The 19,573-nt window shown below is 41.2% G+C and overlaps 2 protein-coding genes across 2 annotated transcripts in view; one reads left to right on the top strand and one right to left on the bottom strand.

Moving 5' to 3' along the window:
• itih5 (inter-alpha-trypsin inhibitor heavy chain 5) overlaps positions 1-7,040 on the top strand; it is a 17,324-nt gene extending 10,284 nt beyond the window's left edge. Inside the window, exons 10-14 of the mRNA XM_013913978.1 lie at positions 692-1,374; positions 1,969-2,022; positions 3,484-3,600; positions 5,190-5,567; positions 6,612-7,040. Coding sequence (XP_013769432.1) covers positions 692-1,374; positions 1,969-2,022; positions 3,484-3,600; positions 5,190-5,567; positions 6,612-6,871 — 1,492 coding nt within the window. The 3' untranslated portion in view covers positions 6,872-7,040. The remainder of the gene's footprint in view (positions 1-691; positions 1,375-1,968; positions 2,023-3,483; positions 3,601-5,189; positions 5,568-6,611) is intronic.
• Positions 7,041-7,406: 366 nt separating this feature from the next.
• Positions 7,407-17,494, bottom strand: tmem110l (transmembrane protein 110, like). Its single transcript, XM_005745683.1, has 8 exons — positions 17,440-17,494; positions 16,893-16,941; positions 16,600-16,695; positions 16,391-16,512; positions 14,954-15,066; positions 14,206-14,289; positions 13,976-14,107; positions 7,407-10,317 (listed from the first exon to the last, which is right to left on the bottom strand). Exons 1-8 carry the CDS (start codon positions 17,492-17,494, stop codon positions 10,189-10,191), a joined length of 780 nt encoding a protein of 259 aa, XP_005745740.1. The 3' UTR covers positions 7,407-10,188.
• Positions 17,495-19,573: the final 2,079 nt, after the last annotated feature.

Here is a 19,573-nt window from a genome sequence, read left to right as displayed (position 1 = left end):
TGTGTGTGTGTGTGTGTGTGTGTGTGTGTGTGTGTGTGTGTGTGTGTGTTGTGAAACCTGCGTCTGAGTATGTACGAGGGGTTAACAGACAGACTCCAAAGATAATAGCCCCTGATCTGCTTGAACAAACATATTCATCAGGAGGTGAGGAGGTTTGCTGTGACGTGACGACAATGACAGGCCGCAGGAACTCTGAAGTGGGGTGGCAACAGCTTAAGGGGTTAGACAAGGGAGTTTATGGCCGGAAGGTGGCTTATTTGAATAAACAAGATGAGGAAGTATACTATAAGACCCTTCTTTTTCTGACACTGATCACCTCTCTCGTGGTGACACTGAACAAGCAAATGCAGGTTTGGAAACTCTATGCACAATGTGTAAAATTATATAGTGAAAAACATGCTTGATAGAATTTTTAATGTTAGAACTGTGTTAATGAGTTAGTATTACTACTGGACTCTGCTGGGCAAGCAAAACCCAGCTTTACTGCTTATCAGATGTTCACCAATTAATAATCTATAATATTAAAACTTTTATACTTTATAACTTTTATATAATGTTAAAGTTGCCAAAAAGAACACTGCACATTTAGTTGTTTGTCCAACTAATGCCTGACTGAGCTAATTTGATTGATCTCCTTTCAGCTTTTCTTTCATTCAACTGAAACTCTTCATATATTTGTGTTTCTTTCTAGGTTCTATAATGAAATCGGAACTCCTCTGCTGTCTGACATAAGAATCAACTACACGGAGAACTCCGTCCAGTACGTCACTCAGAATCTTTTCACCAACTACTTCAATGGCTCTGAGATCGTCGTTGCCGGCAAGCTCACAAACGAAAGCGCAGAATCTCTCCACGTGCAGGTCACTGCCAGTAACAACGATAAGAGCATCATACTCGAGACAGACGTACCACTGCGAAACCGGCAGATAGATACAGAGAAGCATGTGAAGTTAGCCACTTCTGCAATGGCGACGGGCGTCAGAGCCCTGGGAACTGACACGACACAGAAATTAGGAGTCGCTTTGGGTTCGGTAGCAGAAGACTTCGTGGAACGTGTGTGGGGTTTCCTAAGCATCAAAGAGGGGCTGCGTTCACGACTGCGCAGCCAAACCAGCAAGGACAGGGAAGGCCACACTCAGCAGGCCACCAACCTGTCCATGACCTATCACTTCCTCACTCCTCTCACTAACATTGCGGTGGAGAAGCCTGAAGTCCTGACTGATGGCACCATGGCCCCAGCGCCCACCATTACGCCAGGAGCCGGTGAGGCTACCTCACCTGCTGATGAGCTGCCAGGAGACACAGATGACAGAGAGCCACAGACACCTGACAGGGACCTCAACAGCCAGGCTTTATCGCAGAGCAACACAATCGGTAAGGTAGTGGCTCCCAGGTTTGGGGATGCAGGGTGTCTGTAAAGTCTGCCTAATGAGTTCATGAGTATCTTCTTAGTTAAAAACTGTAAGCAAAATCTACTCAGGAGGAGGCGGAGGGCCATAACAAAATGATCAAGACATTGAACTAGCCCCCAAACTCTCCATACCTCAGATCTGATCAAGGATCAACCCCATCCACACAAACCCTACCCTACAACTCGCAACTCCAAAGACTGCAAATGTCCAAATGCCAGACACTACAGGACATCCCCCTGTGGAGCTTGAATCCTTGTCCCAACTCATGAAAGCTGTTTTATCAGTATGGGGAGTTACACAGTATTGGGCAGGTGGTTTCATGTTGTGGCTATTTATGAAACAGAAAATGAAGCAAATAAGGTTACACTAGCAAACAAAAAGAAGATGAAATTTGAAAGGAATTAAAACCATTATCTCATGTAAGAACATGCAGACTGTCTCTTTTCTGTCAACCCGCATTACACTAACAGTTAATCCAAACATAGTTATCGTTAAGAATTGGCATTAAGCAGTTTCTCAGGTTTGTTACTAAGACTGAATTTTCTCTTCCTTCTAGGCAAAGTTGTGAGAAGACCAACAAAGAAATTCATCACCCTCTCCAAGACATCGGGTAACTCCAGAATTTCTGTGCTTTTCCCCTTCTTTTTTGGGGGCACTGGAAGCATATATGCAGTGATGACATGGCACCAACTTAAAAGACAGAAGAAGGGGAATGTATAGTAGACTCGCTCTACACTCTGTGTGGGCAGCCTGTAATTTGGATGTCGGCAGTGATTACACAGACAGCGAGAGGTTCACAGATTCCTCTGAACCTGACCTGAAGAGAGGAAAGAACGTACAGGGTCTAATTGAAATGCCAACACAGGCACTACGTGGCATTTTAAACCTTAAGTGCTGTGTGCTAATGGAGTCTGAAAGAGGATGTTTGTGGATGTGTTACAGTAAAGAGAGGGAAGTTCATCAGAAGCAGTTAGTGAGGGCTAATAGCCCTGTCATTAGTGTTGCTCTGTCATCTCACTGCTCCCCTCTTCATCTTGGTTGGTTCTCAGCAAACTGTCGGTGACTCCAGTTGAACAAATAAACTCTAACCTAGGAGTAATACACAGACAGACACACGGATGTAAACGCATGTAAGAAAATCATCCATCAGTTTGCTGTTTATTTTCACAGGTTTTCTTATCCCAGAGTCATTTAATGCTGATAGATACCGTACTTTAATTTACAGCTTTGTTATTTATTTTCATTTTACCAGCAGCAATAATTTAGCTTGTTTTGTTTTCACCTCATTACAAAATTTTCGTCCTTGAGACACTTGCTGCAGGAAGCACCCTAAAGGTAGTTTTGAGTACTTTGGTACGTCACTGTGTGCATGTCGACAGATGTTGTCAGCACAATATCACCAGAACTCTGCAACAAGCTGTCAAAAAGCCTTTACAAGTGTGCAGCTGAGATGGGTTCGGTAATAATACAGGATTTACGTTTGAGTCCTGATGGTCAAAACTTGCTGCAGCTGTAATATTAACACAACATGACTTATTTTCTCATTTGAGCCACAGTCCTACCCCCTTCTTATTTCATAGCTACCCATTGTTGCACAATAAAAAAAATTTTCTTAAAGCACCTCTTCAATTAAAAACCCATGAAAGGCTGATTGGTTACTGTCGTCATCCCCCTGGATGGCCGGTTGGTGTCGACACCCAAGTTTGTGAATGTGATAAGTGAAGAATACTGCAACACAGAATTTTTAAATTCATACAATAGGTGCATCTACTAAAAATCTCGGACGAGTTCAAATCTTAGTTACCTTGACCTCAAGGCCATTCCCCTCTGACCTTTTCACACAGACCTGCTGGTCACTGGATACCTTTTCTTCTTTTAGACCATTCCCTCACAGACAACAAACTATGTAACTTTTCTGTACATTTTATCAGTCTACCAGCATATCTCCAGTATCTAATTGTGTTGAAAATGCTAAATATTTTTTATTGCCCTAACAGATTTATGAACCAATAATTCTTGCATGAGTGAATTGCATTTAATTGTGTTTTTTCCCCGTTAAACCCTCTCACAGCGGATGGTGACCCCCATTTTGTTGTTGAGTTCCCCCTGAGTAAACTGACTGTGTGCTTTAACATCAATGGCGAGCCTGGACACATCCTTGGCCTGGTCTCCGACCACAAATACTCTGGTAAGACTTGTGACTAAACCCTATACACCATGTTCCAAATTATTATGCACACAAAGTTTCAAAACATTTTATAGGTTGTAGAGAATTGAAAATGGTAATTTGTTGAATTTGCAGCATTAGTGGATCAATTTCACTGAAATCAAAAGGTATTTCAATCAAAAACTTCTTAACAGGTCAAATTACATATTAACATAGGACCCTTTATTTGATAGCAGTTTTACAATTCTTGTATCCATGGAACTTGTGAGTTTTTGGAAAGTTTCTACTTGAATGTCTTTGCAGGATGTCAGAATATCCTCCCAGAGCTGATGTTTGGATGTGAACTGCCTCCCATCCTCGTATTTTTTTGTTTGAGGATGCTCCAAAGGTTCTCAATAGGATTGAGGTCAGGGAAGAATGGGGGCCACACCATGAGTTCCTCTCATTTTTTTTTTTTTTTGGCCTGTCCCGTTTGGCTCTTTTGCCATCAGAATTGTTGTCTAAAGGCAAAGAAAGATACCCAACGGATTTACTTTACCAAACTGACCTAGGAGTTCCTCTCCTTTTATGCGATAGCAGCCAATGATGCAGAGGTATTCCTTGTAGCATGAGATGGTGCATTGTCTTGCATGAAGATGGTTGTGTTGCAGAAGGCACAGTTCTTCTCTTTCTACCATGGAAGAAAGTGGTCAGTCAGAAACTCCACATACTGTGCAGAGCTCATTTTCACACTTTCAGGGAGCCTAAAGGGGCCGACCAGCTCTCTCCCCGTGATTCTGGCTCAAAACATGACTCCACCACTTCCTTGCTGACGACGCAGCCTTGTTGGGACATGGTGGCCGTCCACCAACCATCGACCACTGCATCCATCTGGACCATCCAGGGTTGCACTGCACTCATCAGTGAACAAGACTGTTTGAAAATTTGCCTTCATGTAGTTCTGGGCCCACTGCAGTCGTTTCTGCTTGTGAGCACTGGTTAGGGGTGGCTGAATAGAAGGTTTATGCACAACTACAAGTCTCTGGAGGATCCTACACCTTGATGTTCGCAGTGCTCCAGAGGCACCAGCAGCTTCAAATATCTGTTTGCTGCTTTGTAATGGCCTTTTAGCAGCTGCTCTCTTAATAGAGATGCATTTGTCTGGCAGAAACCTTCTTCATTGTGCCTTTATCTGCACAAGCCCATGTGTGCTCTGACTCAGCCACAAATCTCTTAACATTATGGTGATCATGCTTAAGTTTTCGTGAAATATCTATGGTTTTCATTACGTGTCCAAGGCATTTAACTATTTCACGCTTTTCAATGACAGAAGATCATTTTTCTTTCTATATTGCTTGAAAATGCTGGTCTGCTTAATAATGTGGAACATCCTTCTTTAGTAGTTTTTCCTTTAATTGGGCTCACCTGGCAAACTAATGATCATAGATGTCCGAGATTGATTTCCGTGATACAAAGAGTCCTGAGACACAATTCCATCTATGGGTTTAATTGAAAAAGGACTTATTTAATCTTTATGATACTTAAACACAAATTGCATAATAATTTGGAATGCGGTGTAAAGGCACCAAAAATCATTTATGCCTTTAATAAAACATGTTCTGTGTTCTCAGGTGTGACGGTCAACGGTAAGCTCATCGGCGCCCCGGCACCACCGGGCAGTCACAAGCAGCAGCGTACTTACTTCAGCACTATCACCATTGTGGTGGATAAACCCCAACGCGCCTACATCGAGGTGACACCTAAGAAGGTTATTCTGGATGGACGGGACCGCATTGTCCTGCCCTGCCACTCTACTGTGTCTGTGGACTGTGGAGCGCTGTCTGTGGCCATTGTGGGAAATTCGAATGTGACCGTGACGGTCGGTGGGAACATCAGCTTCGTAATCCTGCTGCATCAGTACAAAAACCCGGCGCCCTACCAGAGAGACCATCTGGGGTTCTACATTGGAAACAACAAGGGGCTGTCGCACAACTGCCACGGTCTGCTAGGTGAGTGTTGAAGGAGTATTCATCTGTAAAATCCTGTTGCTCTGAGAACTCTAATCAATAAATACTAAAGCACTGTTCTCAACCTCTGGAGGCTGGAGCACTGACTTAAGTGAATATATGAATATTTGGTTAAGTAACTATATATGAAATGATTATTTATTATTCACAAAATCCATGCATTTTTACATTCATCAGTCAGGAACAACTTTATAAAGTCGCTGTCTAAAATGGAGTAGGTTCTCTTGGGTTGCAAAATACAACTCCAATCTGTTGGAGCATGGACAGGGGATCTCCATCGGTGTCATTGAGGTCCACCACCGGCTTGTTGTCAGTTTGGATGTTAGAGTTAGTGGGGTGCGGCCTCTGGACAACAGGCGTGTGTTTGACCAAACTCTGGGGATGTGGACGATTTAGAGACTGAATCGATGCCTTGGGCTCTTGGCCACGTTCTGAGTCATTCTTAGGGGTTTTTGTAGTAGGGCTACTGTCCAGGGTGTGCTTGGTGCGTAGTACATGTCAAAGCCTTGTATGAATGCTGAGACCCAAGGCTTCCCAGAGAGAACACTGGATTATAATGGACAAGGGGTCACCAAAATCAAGAGGAATTATCCTTTGAGCATAGTCAGGTAAAGCCAGAAATGTTCTCACTAAAACTGGAAGTGATTTTGCATTAAGAAGCTACACACTTGGAAGCTACTTGCCAGGTTAGATCACTGCACTTGCGCCACTATACAAAGTTGCAAGTAAAAAAGGTCACATTTTGAGAAAAGGATAAAAGTATGTCTAATTTAAGTATTTAATTACAAACTAAGCTTTAGATAGCTACACTTTAATCTGGGCTAATCTGGCAGAGTGATTCAGAGATTTGAAAAAACCTGGCTTTATCTGAGTTATATGGAGCTACGTTGTTGCAAATTGTGAATAAATGCAGATTTGTCAGAGAATATATTGTAATAAGATCCATTATCAGCAGGAAATTAGCTGACTGGCCTAAAAAAGGCTTAAAATAACCCCCCCTTTTTCTTTTTTTAAATTTCCTTTCAGGTCAGTTCCTGTATGAGGAAGTAGGATTGGCAGAGCTTCCTGCACAGGGAGATACAAAGCCCTCACTGGTCCTGAAGGTGAAGAACCGCTCAGTGCCCGTTGTTCAGAAAAGTAGGAGGATCTACAGCGGCACACAGAGTGTGGACTGCTGGTTCGCCAGGAATAACGCAGCCAAGCTGATAGACGGAGAGTACAAAGACTATTTGATGTCACACATGTTTGACACAGGAGACTGGCCACATGGGACAAACCGGGTGTGAGATGAGCACAAAGAACTATAGCTTCAGCATTTATTTACCTGACTAAACTCCTTTTAAAGAAAATTATCACATCCAAAAAGACCTAAAAGCCTCCACACGTTACGTTTTTTTCCTACTTTCAGGTCCCTTCTGAATATATTTTTATTATTTCTGATGAAAGTTAAAGGTTTTATTATACAATTTCTTATTTTTTACATTAATTATATAATAAAAAATGTAACTAAAATAATGAAAACTAGAAAAATTTTAACGCTGCTTTCTGATATCACCTTTTGCACACATGTAAACTTAAAGCTGTAAATCACACCTGTTTACCACTGAGAACAACCCCACCAACTAACCCTTTGTCCTACTGCTGATGAATACATGTAAACCTAACACACCCTTACATACAGCACCTTGTCATCAGGTGGAGGTCACAGGGCTGCAGGCCACACCCACACAGGTGTGCTCTGGCCAGGTCTCACTCAGGTTGTCTGTCATCGTGCTGCAGCGCCCAGGCTGCCACAGGAATTCAACACCGAACACGAGTTCATGTGTCAATCATCTTTAATGATAACACAGAGTAAATACATTCGTAAGAAGCGCTGAGGCAGCTCACGGCCTGTGCATGACAACTCAGATCATGCTGTACCATGCCATCCACAGGATTATAACTTTGTTTATTAAGAAAAAAAAGAGAAAGAAATACAAAATACAATATTACAGACAGTACATATCAAACTGTAGACCTTTGAAATTATAGATGTAAACCATGTAGGCAGGAATACTTTGAGGATAAAGTAACACACATCCATCATTTGACCCGTTTACCACCTTTATCTGGCGAAGACTCAAAACTCACACCTTTTCACTAACCTTCCTATTCAATGCATTTACCACAGATTGGACCACTATATAGATTTACAGTTTTCATAACTGAATAAATAAAATTTTGCAAAAGTTTAACACACAGCTGCTGCATCACCACACTGTAGTGTAACATAAAGGCCTCCTATAGGAGACAAAAAAAAGTGTGAAGTGTTACAAAATGTTCTATTGTTATTGTTAAAAAAGTGCCTAAAAACTACCTGATAATTCAATTTTAAGCTTGACTGATGCTTCTGCATTAAATCTACGACATAGACATTTATCCTACTCCATGTAATTCTCCGGAAGTGCAACTACTCGATTGAGCAGCTTGTTAGTAATATGACGTATTGGAGCAAACATAATGCCCGTGTGAAATATGAAATATAAGTTGTTATTCTATCTGGCTTGCTCACAATGCTAAACCACCACCAATGCACCACATACGTTTTTTTTTATTTCCATAGCTTTAATAATTGCTGCATAGTACCGTCTGTCTTCTTTGCAAATGTTTGAAGTAAATCAACCCCCCCCCCCAAAAAACAGACTGTTTATAAAAGATGGGTGTAGCCTTCAGGTGTGAAAAGTGAAGCCAATGCAGAAGCACTTTGAGCCTGCATTCTTTCTAATGGCCAGCAGGAGGCAACTGTTTAAGTAGTCAAAAGGAGCCATGTTGTATAGAAGTCTGAGGAAAAATGACCAGACTTCTTCAGCCTGACAGACACTGGCTTAGTACCTGGAGCCTGGCTCGCAGTCACCAGTTGTCAGGGAAAAATAAGTACTCCTAGATCAGGTACTAATAGTTGCTGGAAGGCTGCTGGCTACGGAAGTATGATTCCTCGATTGGTTGACGAGCAGCTGCTTGCCGTCACTGAAAAGCTCCTTGTGATGGCTCTGATTACTAGCAGATTGCTGTGGTTGCCTAAAGTTTGTGTGTAAGATGTCAACTCGTTTGTAAAGAGTTGTGAAAGTAAACCGGAAACACAGAACATTTACCTTCAAATTAAAAATTAATCTTTTTCAAACATGTTGGATTCAGTCAAATTTACTGTAAAAGGCTGTGCTTAGCAAGTGTTTGTAGACAAAACAGTGTCTTCCATGCAAACTAAAGGCGACTGCAGCAATCTCTTATCAAACAGACTTCCGCAACTTCCGGTAACCACTCACCAAAGTGTCAGGGAGTGTGCATTCACCAGCCTGTGTGACTTACTTGACCTGTGAACTCTGTAAAGATATTTCTAAGGGGTCTCAATTGCTAGTTTAAAGCATGCTTCACTAGAGCATGGTATTCATTCTCTTTATATATAAAGACAAAGAGGGGGAAGTGTAAGTGTATGTATACTTTTACTAAATCACTTGTGTAGCCTTTAATGTAGTAAAAGATAATCTGAAGAGTATTCATCCAAATCAGGTCAAAACCAGTTTCAAAATGGCCAAACATGAGGCTTTAAAACATCTGTCTTTTATGTAGTTTAGGATTAGGATGCAACAGCTAGCTCTGATGTTAAATCGCTAGTTCACAGTGGTATACTTTTATTTAATGTTCATTTTTTTAAACGATGGCCTCATTTAGAGTAAAACAGACATCTTTTATATACAGTCTATGGAAGGAAAGCAACACAATGACGGCTGCTGTTTCGGTGGTGCAATGTCAGAGCAAGGTCATCCATAGATTAAACGCAGGAGTATAAATCAAGCTTAAGATGTGTTGGTGGTGTATTTCATCAGCCACATTATCCACGTGTTGAAAGTGCAGCAGCCAAAGGACTGATGTGTGCGGTTCAACAGAAAAACAAAAACAAAAATCCCACTGATCGCCCTTTTACCTTAAAGTAAACAGCCGGAGGGAGAACGTGCAGGAATGACTATAATTACACCTCAAATAAAAAGGTGGATTCAAAGTGATTATATTTGAGTATAACCTTAGAGAGCACTTTTATATATATAGTGTATACTTTCTTTCTCCTTTTGGAATATGACACTCGATAAATGACTCTCTTTAGAGAAACAACATTTCCAAAAGTCCCTGGAGTTGAGAGAAGACAGATTAATTTTAGTCTTTTTCATTACCACCCGTAGATTTTGCCCTGTGGGCACCGCGCTCCTTAATGATCTCTCCCCACACACGTGGCGTGTTCAGCTGTGGTTTCTCTGATGTTCTCTTGCAGTAAATGGAGGCAGCAAGGTGAGAGGATAAAGACTTTCTAATTCCCAAAACGCTACGTGATGCACAGTGCATGCATATACCTCCAGTTCTAAGTGTTCAAACCTTCGATGCGGAAGAAGGCAGCTAAAGGTATTCACATTCACAGGTTATACGACCTTAAATTGTGCCTTTGCTTGCAAAGAAGCTGATATTAAGACTGACGACAGTCTGTGAAGACGTGGATAGAAGTTTGTTTTTCTTATTTATGCTGTTATGTGTTGTGTGTGGGGACAGTCGATAATCGAGGACACGTCACCTGGGTTTACACTGCCACCCAGCTTGGTCTCAGTGGTCCACCTGAGTACTGCACATAGGGGACCGGTTCAACCTCAGCCGGCTCCTCCTCCCCCTCTGAAGCCTCTTCGGTGTCTGTCTCAGCCGACAGCAGGACCTGAGAGAGGGGGATTTTGTTAGCCACCAGAGCTTACAGTAGAGCAGCACTAACTATAAGCTAAAGACAAAGAACAGATGACTCATTTTCAGCTGTAGTGTGTGTTTAGACTTTGCGTCCTAGGCAAAAAGCTGGGAAATCTCTCAGCTCTGGATTCCCAGTCCACAGTGGAAAAATACCGCTGTTTATTTGCAGCTTTGAAGACACTCTCCAGAAGTAGGAGGAATTCAACTCTCTAAGGAGCAGAATTCCACAACTATTAGACATTTAAAGTACTAAAAAAGTTCCATATGTTTCTTTAAAATAGGGTTTGACATGTGGAAAATCTGTTAAAAGGGTGAGCTTAGAGATTAGTAAAGAGTAATATCGGAATAAAAGAGTAGGAGCGTGCATGTTTGATCCTTTCCAACCCTAACCAGGTAGCTTCAGTGCCTAAACCTATCCATCTATCCAAACAGCAAAAGAAAATGAAGATTAAGCGTGAAAGAAAACATTAAGTATAAAGGACTTCTGGAAAAGAGGGAAATATCTAAACTACAAACAGATTGTGAAATACTCACTGAGCTCAAACTGCCATGAGAATGTGCTTTTGCAACTGTACTGTTGCAAAAGTCAGAGCGGTCCCAAATTCTACACAAGGGCAAACAGCCAAAGTTAACATCAACTTTTTAAATGTTCATCCGTTTGTGAGTATGAATCAAACAGGTGTTCCCCAAGGGACAATTTCAAGCCATTAAACCTCCAGCTGTGTTTGACCAGAGCTTTGATCCCTGTAGCTAATGTGGAAAACTGGGAACCCAGATTAAATAGAATGTACAACGCAGCAGGTGTAACTGAATCACTGTCGGTTAAGCATAAGTTAGGACTTTAAGCTTTGGTAAATGTGGGGATTTCAAGGCTTTCACACATGCTATGTGCCTTCTTAGGTGCCTTTAAGGCCCTGTGAACTGATTTATTGCTAATGGTTCACTCACACAAGAGTAAGTATAAGACTGTAAACGCCCTTGTGACTAGGTGAAATTTGAAGTGAATATTTTTGACTTTTTAAGGCCGATTCCACGTACTGATCATACAGAGATTGAGTTTGTTGCACACATTATCTCTGTGCAACCACGTTTGAACACAGGCGATTGTACAGGTTGCCTTTGGCCTGTCAGCCTGTCAGCCAACTTGTATAGACTGCAACCACTGTCAGATATATTGTCAAAGGTTAACAAACATCTTATTTAAGTCAAAGTCAAAAAGACTTTATTTATCCCCAAGGGGCAATTAAGATAGATGATACCTTGCCGACCATACATACAATACACAAACATCACATTGGGGAGACAGGTCAGGCTAGGTAGCACTGGCCAGTCGACCACACGAACAGCGACCTGAACCGAAACCATAGAAAATGCACGACATGAGGAAAGACGAGGATTTCCAACACGTGGTAATCAGTCAAGCGCACCTCATCTGCACCTCGCTCAGGAGAAAAGCACAGAGACACAGGATTTGTGTCTCTGGATTTGAACCCAGGACCTTCTTGCTGTGTAACAGTACTAAAACTGAGCATCCATACCAACTTCTGTATTTGTAGCGCTGCAGCTATACTCTCGTTAAACTCATGTTAAACTCTTGTTAAACTTCTTCTATAACAGTCAGTCTAACTAACCACAACAACAGCATTGTGGCTCCAACTCCACTAAGAGCTCATCCAAATCAATGCCCATCTTTCTGCTGTCCTCCTCCACTCAGCTTTCCATAACATCAGCATGATGAAACAAATTATAAATGTCACTTTTATTCTTGGTATGAAGGCTTGATTTATGCCTCCTTGGCAGACGACCAGGGAAAAGAAAAGAAGAGGGAGGGATAAACACTCTCATCACATTGCACACAAGGGTCACGCACCCCAGCAGTCATTCGCCCTAAAGTCTGTGAGTTCAGCCTTTCCTTAGAGGAAAAGAAGGATATCAGAAGCTTCTATGCCTGGTATGAATTACTACAAGAAACCTCTTCCAACTTTGTCAGACTAGACAAACCAGCATCCAACCACGCACACACGAGGTTGTGCGTTTATCCTTTTCCCTTTATTTTTTCTGTGTAATACAGACAAAGGGTGAGAAACCCATTTAAATATCAATAATCCTATATCTCCTTTTAAATGTCTGCTGAGGTTTTAATTCTATACGCAAAACCACGCGCAAACATTTTCATTACGGGAGTCTGAAACTTCGACAACCAACTATAATCAAGCTAAAATCGCCTAATTCAACAGCACTGACGAAAGCTCGAGAGAAAAGTCTGACTCAGTGTTTCTTGGACTAAATTTATGGGTTTGGATCCTCATTAGATCAAGCGTAAAGAGAAAAACAACAGGTGCAGCTCACACCCAGCGAGACAGTGTTGGTACATTAACGCTCATTTCGACACACGATGAAAGATTTTTCTTCAAAAAGGAAAGGCATTCAGCTTTCACATGGCATGGTTGGATCTGTCTTGGTTAATAGTCCCAGAGGGTGTTTGGTGGGAACAAAGTTTTTTCAGGGTTATTTCCTTTTTGGAACAAAACATTTATAATAATAACAAAAAAAACCAAAAAAACATCAATGAGTCACTTCCAGAACTCACACGAGTCTGTCAGATTCCTCCAGGGATTTAATTTAACTGATGGCTGAATAAAAATACTGAGATTTTAACCCTGCATGGACTAAAAATTCTAAATTCAAACCCTAAAATTTGAAAAAAAAAATGTAATATTGAACAATATCATATTATCTGTGTGTTCTTTTTAACTTTTAAATAACTGTTTGGCTTCTATATGAACACTAAAGAAAACTAATGGCTTCATATTAAAAATTACAATTACATACAGCAACTGAAATGCCTGCAGACTCTAAAACACATTTGCAATGAGGTCTTACCACAAAAAAAACAAAAACAAATTACTGCAAATAGTAAAGATGGTAATAGTAAACATATGATGGTAACCAAATGATACTCTGGTATTTTTCCCCTTTTAAATCTTGATGGCGTTCATCAGCTGGAGCTAAAACGCTGATAATTTACTGTCACTGCTACAAACTATAAACCCACAAATATAACTGTGTGGGTAATACAGCACCGGTACGTCAAATATTGACTCAACTCACAAAAGGCAAAAAGGCAAAGGCTCTAGTGGAGAAAATACAAAAAAAAGTGCTTCTGCTAATTACAGTTCAATTGAAATACTTTCAATTGTTTTTCCTACAGAAGTGATATATTTTATCACAATAATAACAGCTGCTTTTAAACTGGTAAGTGATATTATTAAAGCACTAGTTTGTCAGCTTGGCAGACAGACACAGAGATTCTGACTTCGTTGTCAAATACGTCCACTCTGCTGGGTCTTCCTCCTCCTACCTGTCTGTAAGAAAAGGGGAGCCCCAGGGTTCCATACTAGGCCCACTGCTGTTCTCATGTGTAACTATAAAACAATGTTTACGAGTGACAACAGGCAAATGCTGCATTCTTATTTCAGCAGACACATATATGGTCTATCTGCTTCAGCAGCATTAGCCTTTAAATTCTTACAGTCGGGTTTTAATGTTGTTCAGTCTAAGCTTGAATTAAATGGGCACAAATCCAGTTTGATTGTGATGGGATGTTTTTACACAGCAACAGTTACTCTCACCCTTGACTCCTCACTGTCCACCCACGGCAGAGATTCGGGCTTCTTCACCAAGCTGTCGGACGAGTCGTCCAGGCTCTTCATTGTCTTATACTTCCTCATCATCAAGCTGTCCACCACCCAGAACATGATTGACTACAGGGGGAGACAGAGACACCACAAGGTGGTACGTCCAAAGCAGTCAAAAACTGTCCTGATTAGTTTCACTTTCTCATCATGAAAACAGAACTTACATTGACTATGAAGGGCACGATAAGCATGACGAGGGCCAGCTCCAGCTGAGGGTTAGCTATGTAGCTCAGCAACACCTCCTGTAACTGGAACAGAAGATGAAAACTGATTAATAATAACAATGGATGGTTGAAGGAGTTTGAAATAAATTGAGACCGTCAAATAACGACAATTGTTGCTATGACGAAGGCTAATTTTACAACACAAATATTCTCAATGTTACAAAAACAAACTCTCTTTGAAACAGACTTCATGTTTACACTGGGATGAGGAGAAGTCATTTTTTCACCATCTTCCTTGTTTATGTTTCTTGGTCAAACGTTCTTAAGTGGCAAAGTTTGTTTCTCATGAACTTTACATTTCAGATTTTTTATTTATTTATTCATTGCATATTTCTAGGAAACAGTGAAGGAAAAAAAATCACAAGGATTTCATAAGTTTCAAAAACTTCTTTTGGCAAATAAATACTTTTATATTCTCTCCCATATTTGCCTCAAAGACAAACCAAACAATGCCAGATGTACATGAAAGCAAGATCGAAAGGGTGTTCAGATTCAAACTAAATTGTGATTCTTCTAGGATGAGATCACAGCTTGGTCAATTGTATTGGATTAAGTACAGTCTAAGACTGGCTAAACCTCGCTGAAGTCTTGGCGGTGCCATGATGTAAAAAGTGGAAATCGTTTCCTCTGCCTAAATGTTTTATAATGTCAAAGGATTAGCGCACAATGAGCTGTAAAATCTTCTTACTTTGGACCATCCGGGGACAAGCAGCACCAGGCTGATGACACCTTTCTCTAGCACCATAATGAGCATGTAGACGCCACACTGGCCCAGCCATGCTGCTGCCTGGGGGGGGTCACCTGGAGGAACAAGGAGGGGGAAAAAATTAATGAGACTTCATTTGCACTTCATCTGTTAACGTCACAGGCTTAAAGTTCCACGTTTTTATTCCTGAACCCTAATAAATGTCCATCCTGAGTTCCGACATCCGACTTTCGTGGTATCTGGAAGGCAGCATGTGTGCCTGAGATGACCACTTTATGACGTCATCCAGAGCCAAAAGTGGGGGAAAAAAACTGTAAGAAACAGGGTGTTTAGAAAAGTCTGAAACCTAAGCTCTTTGCTCACCACTGATTACTTCACTGCTAAAATCTGGCTATGTTCCATATGAGCATCCACCACTGTAACTGTTAGAGTGAACTGTTAAATGTTGTCATTTCTATGCTTGCCAACTCTGATGAAAGAAATTCCACTGTCCTTCCCCCCCAGATTCTCGAGGTTCTAGGTGGGGGCTGTAATGTTTTATTGCAGATACATCCTATCTGGAAGATCTGCTTCTTTTGATGTAAGCTTCCTGCGTTTACGACCCTTTGGTCAGCAGGAGGTCTGACACACACACACACACACACACACACACACACTCTTACAGAAGTTCACACATATACATACAAGGCCTTGTCTTAGAACCATGTGGGCGTGGCTTTGTTCTGATGTTTTTTTTGTGTGAACTGTCTCTCAATAAAAAGGCAGCAAGGGAGGTTGTCGTGGAGGTCATTTTCGTGGTGGACCATTGCTTTGAACCAGTTACTATACAGAATTATGGATTTGATTATAATATTGAAGGTGATGAATTTCTTCCCCTGGTCTCAACTTTTTAATAAAATCTCTGTTACACAGGTGCCTCACCACAGCAAACACAAACGAGGACAGGTCTGTCATTAAGGCAGGAAGGAAGAAGGAAGACTACAAGCCAGACGCGGGGGGGGGGCAAACAAACACACTGATCTGGAAATGTCAGCGCTCATGTCAAACAAAACAGGGAATTAACTACAATTGTGCCCTTGACCAAAGCACAACTGTAGCCCAGAAGTAAGATGGATTTAATCGGGCAAGTTTAAGTAAAATTTTCCATCACACACAGACGGACGTAAAGGAAAAAAACAACAGGAGGTAGAGTGAGGGGGGTGCAGTAACTGTATTAAGCCAATAGGAATGTTTTCAGCTGCAGCTGGAGATGCTGGCAATGCTCCTGGTGTACCTCTGGTGGGTCTACAGCGCCCTCTGCTGGCAGATATTAGCACTGCACCTTCTTCATTAATGCGCCTCAGTGTTCATTTTGTGTGTAAATAGATGAGAAGAAAATGAAAAACCATAAAGAGAAGAAAATTATTCGGTTTCACTCACCATATTCTCCAAATATGAGCAGAGTCCACTGCTTGTACTCCACCAACTTGGACACCAACTTGACAGCCAGCCAGATGACCAACATTCCCAGAGTGGCATCCAGCAGGAAGTTCATCAGATAACTTTGGTGAAAAATTAAATTACATTATTGAAGCGACATCCCTGTAGGGCACATCCTAGAATGACTGATGTGCTTCTAAAGAACTTACAGAGAGCAGGGGTCCTCTTTGGTGAGAGTGGACAGGAAGACATTGGCAAAGTGGATGAAGAGAGCACCTATGGCTTGTTTGGATGTATCAAAAAACCTGGAAAAGGCACAATGGACTCGGTTTTTATTTTCTGGTTCTGACTGACTTGAAAAGTGAGATTTTTTTTTTTTTTTTAAATGTTATGATTTTTTGTATAATTCCAGAGGAATTATTTTGTAGCTGGAATAGAAAACGTTAGGATATAGGACAGGGCAGGGTAGATATGTCTAAAGAGAAAATGAAAAATGCCTGACCAGATCCGCCATGGTCGTCTGATCCCTACTGGCTCCCGGAACCTCTTCACTGCAAACAAAGAAAATCAATTGATTGATTGTCCTGCAAAACAACAACATAAAGCACAGTTTCTTACCACTGTTTTCACCAATCTGTGAGCAGCCAGAGGGGAGAAAGGTTGAGGATAAAATACAGATGAATCATCTTAATCTCACGCAGCCCAGTGGGCTCAGTAAACAGGCACCGACTGTTCCTATAAATCCACCAGGGTCGAAAATGGGAGAGAGCATGTGGAAACAGAATCAAGGTCTCCTTCAAATGGAAATCGCATACTTCACACAGGGTAATGTGTGAAGTATTATATATAAACTGTATGCAGACCAACTGGGCCTTTCTCAAAGGTCCATCACATTGAGAAAAAAATATTGGTACATAAAGGCACAATGATTGATATTGTCTAGATTCCTCAATCAGCAGCTTAACTCGAAACTGAACATCTCAGTTTTCTGACAAGAAGAAACCTTTGGAAAAGGCCCATCAATATCTCAGCAATACAGGAAGTGTTACAGAGTAATCCGATGGCTATGGCTATGTGCTGGCGATGTGACAAGAGTACAGGCATATTTACATCATTTATTTATATTTGCTATAGGAATGCCAAATGACATGGAATTTATGTAAAAATTATAATAATGTTTATAATAGTGATGTTGTGAAAGTTTGATTTGAGATGGAATGACCCCAGCTTTGTCACTAATCTATACTTGTTGACTTAAAACTTAAAAGGATCCTGGACAGAAAATAAATATTAATAAGCATGAAAGTAGGGTGTCGATTTACTTTCATGACAGCAACGGAACAACAAGGCGGGGCAGACTGACGTTCTCAATCTCCAGCCTTTATCTGAGTTCCATGAGTGCAGGCAGAACAGTGAGTCAGTGGAAGGAAACTCCCAAAAATAGCTTTGAGGAAGACAGATGAGCGGAGGGATGTACGGTGCAACTCTGGCCATAACTTAAGATCTAATGATGCTAATAATGCTTCACTGCACACAAATAATTTGTAAATATTAACACATACATGTGGCCCGAATGACCAAGAATGACACTCAGAGAACCAAAGGGGGGAGAATAAGAGCGAGAGGAGGGATATTGATTCTTTTGCTAATAAGTAACTAAGTGGAGGTTAGAGCTCATTGATCGCTCCCACTTAAGGCCTGACCTGATTCTGCTGAACTTCACTGCTCAGGTTTCAGCATGCTAATTAGCTGATGAAATCACCATGACTGCACTGACCTTTTAAAGTACTGATTATTAGATTATATGCCAGCAATCTAGAGAAATAAGTTTATATTGCGCTGGATCAGCATCCATGTACTCTGTTTTTTGTGTGGCATTTAGGAATACTTACAAAAAACAAAGAAAAAAAAAAAAGGAAACTGTCCTAATGTTTTCCCTGAACACATATGTGCAGACAGTTGTGTAACAATATCCCTGGCAGCTGACTGAAGTCACTATAATCCAAGGAAACAGCTGAGAACAAATTAAAACCGAAAATTAAATATGATCCAGAAAGTCATACAGGTAATCAAACATTAACACAAACTATATACGGTTTCTGAGAGGCATCGAGTTTAGCTTTTATTACAGCTACTTGTAACAGTCGCACCTTTGAGCTGCCAAAAAAATTATAATTAAAAATAAAAAACAGAGCCAAGGGTGCCAAAAGTGGTTAGATGCTTGGCATTCCCCAAGTCAGCTGCCCCAGAATCACAAGTTTCTTAGTAAGTCAACAGCCATTGTTAGGGTTGAGCAAGTAAACACTCCAGTTTACAAGGAGCATCTTGTTGAGCTGTTAAAACAGCATTGTTTTTAATCATCACCCTAACCCTAAGTTTTTATCCGGGGATAAAAAGTGCCCAACTTTTTATCCCCAGAGGAAGCTGAAAGACTCGACTGTGCTTACAACTGGACAAGTGCTGGACAACTGAACACACAAGAGAACTGAAGGGAACAAAACAGCTTAATTAGCTTCATATAGCACACTGAGCGTACTATACTGAGGCCAAACATTTGCTTTGTTGGTTTTAGAGGCGATTTTAAAATTTTGGCACGGTCTGAAAACCTTGCTTATAAGCTCAGAGTCGTGCAGACAACTTCTTTAATTTAATGCGGCAACAATCCTTAATGATTGATTGATTGGTTGGTTGGTTGGTTGGTTGGTTGGTTGGTTGATTGATTGATTGATTGATTGATTGGTTGATTGGTTGATTGGTTATACTTTATTCATCCTGAGGGAAATTGGGTTAAGGCTGCCAGCCGTGCCAGCGCCGTCTTACCCTTCCGACCATACATACATTACACAAACATCACATGGGGAAGACATGTCAGAGGGGTATAACATGGAAAAAGCACAGCATGAGGAAAGATAAGGAGAAAAAAAATAACTCCCCCCAGATTGAGCTCCAACAGGGAGATCAGTTTGAGAGATAAAAAAAAACACCTCTGCACATAGCACATGAAAAAACTCTTAATGCACCAAAGAAACACATCACAAGCAACAGGGGTGGGTAAAGGGTGAGAGACAGCCAATGTAGACACTGCATCCGGGCCTGCAGCATAAGCGCTGGTCTCCTTGATCCACCGTCAGCATCGGAGGGGAATAAGCGTCGAAGGCGTTTGGAGGGGGAGGGGGGATGAGT

The sequence above is a fragment of the Pundamilia nyererei genome, unplaced genomic scaffold (genome assembly GCF_000239375.1).
Source record: "Pundamilia nyererei isolate P.nyererei 1_Seehausen unplaced genomic scaffold, PunNye1.0 scaffold00162, whole genome shotgun sequence".
NCBI lineage: Eukaryota > Metazoa > Chordata > Actinopteri > Cichliformes > Cichlidae > Pundamilia > Pundamilia nyererei.
The sequence above is the reverse complement of the archived record's forward strand: the minus strand, read 5'-3'. Positions and strand labels throughout refer to the sequence as shown.

Coding starts and splice junctions, on each gene's coding strand:
- tmem110l (XM_005745683.1), bottom strand. CDS start 17,494: ATGCCTGTACTCTTGTCACATCGCCAGCACATAGCCATAGCCATCGGA. Junction 16,513..16,599: donor AAAGAGGACCCCTGCTCTCT/GTAAGTTCTTTA, acceptor TTTTCACCAAAG/TTATCTGATGAACTTCCTGC. Junction 14,108..14,205: donor TCGTGCCCTTCATAGTCAAT/GTAAGTTCTGTT, acceptor CTCCCCCTGTAG/TCAATCATGTTCTGGGTGGT.